The sequence below is a fragment of the Prionailurus viverrinus genome, chromosome D4 (genome assembly GCF_022837055.1).
Source record: "Prionailurus viverrinus isolate Anna chromosome D4, UM_Priviv_1.0, whole genome shotgun sequence".
NCBI lineage: Eukaryota > Metazoa > Chordata > Mammalia > Carnivora > Felidae > Prionailurus > Prionailurus viverrinus.
This window is the reverse complement of record NC_062573.1, coordinates 16,071,886-16,078,152: the sequence shown is the minus strand read 5'-3', so window position 1 is coordinate 16,078,152 and position 6,267 is coordinate 16,071,886. Positions and strand designations below refer to the sequence as shown.

At 39.0% G+C, this 6,267-nt stretch overlaps 1 protein-coding gene across 1 annotated transcript; it reads right to left on the bottom strand.

Moving 5' to 3' along the window:
• Positions 1–2,077: 2,077 nt before the first annotated feature.
• Positions 2,078–4,769, bottom strand: LOC125150470 (olfactory receptor 2K2). The gene is made up of 2 exons (XM_047830419.1): positions 4,659–4,769; positions 2,078–3,752 (listed from the first exon to the last, which is right to left on the bottom strand). The coding sequence occupies exon 2, from the start codon at positions 3,745–3,747 to the stop codon at positions 2,770–2,772; it is 978 nt and encodes a 325-aa protein (XP_047686375.1). The 5' UTR covers positions 3,748–3,752; positions 4,659–4,769; the 3' UTR covers positions 2,078–2,769.
• Between the last annotated feature and the right edge of the window lie 1,498 nt (positions 4,770–6,267).

Here is a 6,267-nt window from a genome sequence, read left to right as displayed (position 1 = left end):
ATATGACATATGATGTATATATGATATATATAGGAATATATATGATATATATGTGATATATATATAGGAATATATATGATATATGATATATATGTGATATATATGATATATGATATATAGATGACATATAGATATGACATATAGATATATGATATATATATGCCTACATTATATAAACCACATTTATATTTATATTCACTTGTTTTTCACAGCAACTTTGCATAACATATGGCTGTGACTACCATAACTCCTAATCTCTTATATCTGAGCCAAGAGCTGTTACAGAGATATTTGCCTGGGCCCCTTTGTGGGTCCTTTTCTGACATCTGGATCATCTCTAATCTGTTTCAGCATCCCATTCTGATCCATATCCCATTCTGAAACTCTGGTCTCCATGTCAATTTGCTCAGTTCCTTGTATCAAAGTTGATCACTAATTACAGAGGTTACTCAGTTGCTGTGTCTTTAAAGTTCTCATAATTCACTCTTTGAAGAAAAGATTTCAGCTGTTTCTAGAACTTTGGTTATTCCTGTTTATACTTGGTACTACACAGACTACAGCTAATTCTGGGAGGCCATTACTTCTACTCTAACATGAAATCCAGCTCCACTCTAATAGAAGTCTCCCACAGAAGGGCACTTCAAAATGACTCTGAAATTACCAGGAAATGAATGTGGTATCTGGTTGTGAAGGTTGAGGTATCCAAAGAGAAGAATAATCACATCAGGGATGAAAGCTTCCTGGTCAGCTCTCCTCTACTACCCCAAAGCCATTTACTCAGGGCTTGTCTTCATCCTCCATTATCAAACATCTCTTAGCAATTTTGGCATCAAGCTGGTCCCCTTGCTGCATCACTAGAATTTTGCTGGGTGATTATTTCAAGTGTCTTTATATGGGGGTTACACATCCAGAAACATGTCACGAAAGCCCTAGATCTCAAGGTGTATGAGTTAAATAATCCAAACTCAACATCCAATACTAGAACTTCTTGGGTCTTTCATATGGTAAAATTTACCAAGTGGGCTAACCTTCCTCCACTCAAAACCCTCCCCCCTTCCCTACTCTAGAAGTGGAGGTAGGCAAATGAGGAGGTACAATGGAGGCACAAACAATGAAAGGCAAAACAAAATTAAAAGGTAAAAAGGTAGGGGCCCCTGGGTGGCTCAGTCAGTTAAGCATCCCACTTCAGGTCAGGTCATGATCTGCAGTCCATGGTTTTAGTCCCGCATCGGTCCCTGTGCTGACAGCCTAGAGCCTGCTTCAGATTCTGTGTCTCCCTTTCTCTCTGCCCCTCCCCTCCTGGCTCATGGTTTGTTTCTCTCTATATATCAAAAATAAACATTAAAAAAAATTTTTTTAGGGGCACCTGGGTGGCTCAGTTGATTGAGCGTCGACTTCAGCTCAGGTTATGATTTCACAGCTTGTGAGTTCAAGTCCCACATTGGACTCTGTGCTGACAGCTCACAGCCTGGAGCCTGCTTCAGATTCTGTGTTTCCCTCTCTCTCTGCCCCTCTCCCACTCGCACTCTATCTCTCTCTCTCAAAAAAAATAATAAACACCATAAAAAAATTTTTAATTCTTTAATAAAAGGAAAAAGGGAAGAAATGAGAACTAATCCCACATTTATTTTGGAATGATCAGTTTTTGCTGGAAATAATGTCTCCCAAAGTCTGGTCATCTCAAAATCTGTATCAAAATTTCTCGGGGATCTATCATAAATGCAGAATACCAGGACCCCACGTCAGAGCTACTGAATCAGATTCTGGGAGTAGAGGCCTAGAGTCCACATTTTCAACAAGCAATATTTTTAGACAAATAAAAGCTCAAACGTGGATATAAATGTTGTCTCTGTCATCTTTGGCTATTTATAAAGCAATATACCTCATTGCCCTATATTGTTTCTTCCTAATTTTCTCAAGGGGGACTTACTTCTCAAACAGATTACTTTAAAGCTGGTAAATTTATTAGTTTACCGAATGACCGCTGTAAACACGAAAGGTACAATAGAATAGATTTCCCTGCCCTTCCGAAGTCAATCACCCAAAAAGAAGAAAGAAGACAAACACACAAAAAGGCTTAGCATATGCGTGGTATACTGGCAAAGAAACAGATAAAATTTACACAAATATCAATGTGGTTAGAAAGGCAAGGTTGGCAGGTGAGCAAATCAAGGTTGGCAGATGAGTACTGGATGCCTTACTCAGAAAGTCAGAAGCTCTGATCAGGAGTTCTGAATGAGGAACGGTAGTTAGGGAGCCACCACACTGTGGTCCAACATGTTTCCAAAGATGAAGGGATAATGGGGTTGTAGTTCCAGTTCTGCAACTGTGTGATGGTGAGCGAGCCTTTTAATTTTTCTTTAATTTTCTCGTTTGCATAATCAAGGCCAATCTCTATTATTCGTTTGTTTCCCTATGGTCCCACCTCCTTCTAGAAAGGATTTAAGGCAGAGAACATATCCAAAATTTTTCTGGCACCAACATTCACTGAGTAAATTTATCCAAATTTCTTTCAGGAGCCAATGTGTCAGGACTCTGCAGCCTAAAACTTCTCCAACCGTGAAACACAAGAGACAGCAAATGTTGCCAAATGCAAACGGGGACCTGCTATTGTCCACGGGCAGTCACTTCTGTGTACACATACCTCACAGCTGTAAAATTATAGGGCTCAAGGTCAAATCAGTGTTCTGTGGGTGAGTGTACGGTCTAGAATTTCTATGGGGAACTCTGCCAGGAGCACACCCCTCTGATAAAACTGCGGGCATCCAGTCAGAGATTTTCATGTGTTCGATACAATAGTTTTTTCATGGCATCTTTGACTTCTTTGTTTCTTAAACTGTAAATTATGGGGTTCAACATAGGGGTGAGCACTCCATAAAGCAGTGAAATGATTTTATCTACTTCTTGGGAGCTTGAGGAAGAAGGCTTTAGGTACATGGAGAGGGCAGCCCCATAGTACAAGATCACCACCGTCAAGTGGGCACCACAGGTAGAAAAAGCTTTGTTTCTTCCTTCTGCTGAGCTGATTCTCAGGATAGTGGAAAGGATGAAGAAATAAGAGATACAAATTAAGAGCATTGGGATGGGCAGGAGGAGCACGCTGACCACCAGCATGATCACGTCCATGAGCAAGGAATGTGCACAAGCTAACTTCAGCACGGCCAGAATTTCACACGTGAAGTGGTCTATGAGATTCCCACAGAGGGGTATCTGCAGGGCGCAAGTGGTTTCCAGCAGGGCAGTCAGACAACCCGTCACCCAGGAGACAGCGGCCATCTGCACACAGACCTGCCTGTTCATGATGACGGGGTATCTCAGTGAGTTGCAAATGGCCACGTAGCGGTCATACGCCATCACAGCCAGAAGCACACACTCTGTGGAGCCCATGGCAAGGGACAGATACATCTGTACAGCACACCCAGAAAAGACAATGGTTTTCTGGGATGACAGCAAGTTCACCAGCAACGTGGGAATAGAAGCAGACGTGTAACAAATATCCATGAAAGAGAGATTTCCGAGGAATAAGTACATGGGGGTTTGAAGGCGTGACTCTAGGACAGTGACTAAAATAAGAGTGCTGTTGCCCAAGAGGGTTATCAGATACATCACAAGACTGAAGGCGAAGAGAACAATCTCTAACTTTGGGTATCTAGAAAAACCCTCCAGGAAAAAAAAGCTCCAAATGGTGAGGTTTTCTCCTTGCATCTCCTTTTTTGCACCTGTAGTTATTCTAATATTAATCTTCATTTCATCTGAGGACATAAAGAGACGGATCAGGCATAATGTTCATTTAGTTAGGAGAACACTTCTCAAACTTATATTCACTAGTATAAACACAATTCTATTTTACCACAAGAAATCACAAGACTTATCGTTTGATCTAACGGGGAGGGACAGGTTTGATCTACATAAAAAGTTGGTTCTTCCACAACAAAATTTAGAAAAGAGTAAATTTGAAAAGAAGGATAAACATATTTAATACCTGAATCTCAGCCTATTATCTTGCTCGGCACGCAGTAGTTTTTCAGTAGATTTGAAAGTACCGTGTGACCAAAAAATATGAAAAAACACTGAATAAACTGAGCACGGATTAGAAAAGTAAGCCAGATAAGTGAGATAAAGAAACCACACTTGTACAATAAAAACTAGCAGTGATCTTCACTGAAAGAAGAGGAGGGATACTGAAAGAAACTAATAAATGAATTTTAAACTAACACCTATGAAGTTCTGAGTCTAAATGAACTCTTTCCTTTCCAGCAAATAGCTTGGAGGTCAATACACTTCAGAAATGATGACATTGTTTAAAGCATTGTAGGTACCCATTCTGATTATACTTAAGAACCAGTTTACAAGTCACACAAAATAGCCCACCTTCTTTAAACACTGACACATCCACGGGACAGTGTCATTCATTACTGGGACCCATACCTTTTGTGAGCATATAAATAGTGCTAAAAAATTATACCCAGGCAATACTCTTCTTATACATTACAACCCATGAAGATCTAGAAGATGCAGAAACTGAACTCCCTTTTTAAGCTACCTTAAAATCTCTTGGAAAAGAATATTATAGATCATCTAATTATAAACGAGATGCTGAATGTTTTGGGTTTTTTTTTCACATTTCACGTTAACAAAAAGAAAAGACAAAAACTTACCTTCCTTCTGCACAGATTGCTCTTTTTCACCTTTAATTGTGTTCCTTTTCCCACTAGTTTTTTCCTTTCTATTTTCAGATATCCTTGTTCTGAAAACTTCCCTCCCTTGTCCTGTTTCCCTTGCACTGCCATAGGCTTTGCTCTTTCTTTCATAGGCAAATTCCTCAATGATGTGGCTCACTTTACAATGTTTCACTGTTCACTTTCTTATCACTGGTGTTCCTTCTCGGTTTCCCAGTTTCCGTCAATGTTATCATTTGCCCCCCAGTTCTCCACGTTTCAAAACCTGGCATGCAGGGGGATGGTGGAAATAATCATGTTGGGGACAACAGCTTATTTATACCATGCCCCTAGAACAGGAGCGCAATGTTTTTCAAATAGTTTTCATTATATTACATTATTCTCTGTGACTTCTGCTTCACTGTATCTCCTTCTTAGCCTATTATCAAGCCCGCCGTTGTTTTCTGTTTTCCTCATCTGTCCCCAAAGTAGTTGCATTGTAGGTTCAAACATTATCAGTTAACGCTCAATATGCTATTAGCATTCTAGGGAAAGCCTACCAGTATGGCTTTCCTCTGCGGAGACTTGTTGAGCGTGCAGAGTTTTTGCTTTTCCTTTTAAGAGCTTCATTTTTCCTACATCACAAGAGATAGTTCTTATTCGTTTGTTAGTTAACAGATTATTTCTTAGGAACTTCTCTGCCAGGTTTTATATTTAACAAATTTGGTACAAACATTTTATCTTATTATTGTAAGACATTATTTTAAAGAAACTTAATTTTGTGTGTGAGTGTGTATTACTCTTAAGACTGGCAAAAAAAGACAATTATTTTTTAGAATGAAAAATCAGCCCGGTTGCCTGGAACTTGATATTTTTCTACCGTTTAAAAATAGTAGTCAGGAGGAGTGCCTGGCTGGCTCAGTCAGTGGAGCATGTGACTCTTGATCTTGGGCTTGTGAGTCTGAACCCCACACTGACTGCAGAAATCACTTAAAAATAAAAATTAAAAAAATATTTTAAAAAATAGTAGCCAGGAAAAATTGGTCCTCGCATCTGAATTCCCTGTCACCAACTCCAAATAAAATATTGTTTTATGATTACTATGTGAGGTTAGCTATGTGCAAGAAAAGAATGAATGTATCCATGTTAAAAATGTTAAACATATTATATGAAAATCAACACTGCAGTTCATTTCTTTCAAAAGTATTGACTGTCACCTCCATAGCTAAAAGTGCCAAAGGATAGCAAGTGACATACTACATAAATTTAAATCATCTGTTGTTTTGGGGGAATACCTGTTGTCCCTGAACAATTTAAAGTTCAGCAGCCATAATATACAGAGATTTAAAACTTCAGGTCCTTGAGGGATAATGTCCCAATGATCCAATTATATCAAACTTTGAAAAACCGAGAGGAACCCACAGTTCTCCCAAAATAATTTCAAAGAACTCATAAAAACAAAGTCTTCTCTTCTTCCCTGTCCAACCTTGCTACATCTTTTTTTTCTTGAATGATTACAGTGTAGAATATTTAACAGTCTACAGAGAAAAGTTCTCCCTAGAATTCTAAGATACACATTTTTTCATATGTGGAACTACTCCTAGTTTTC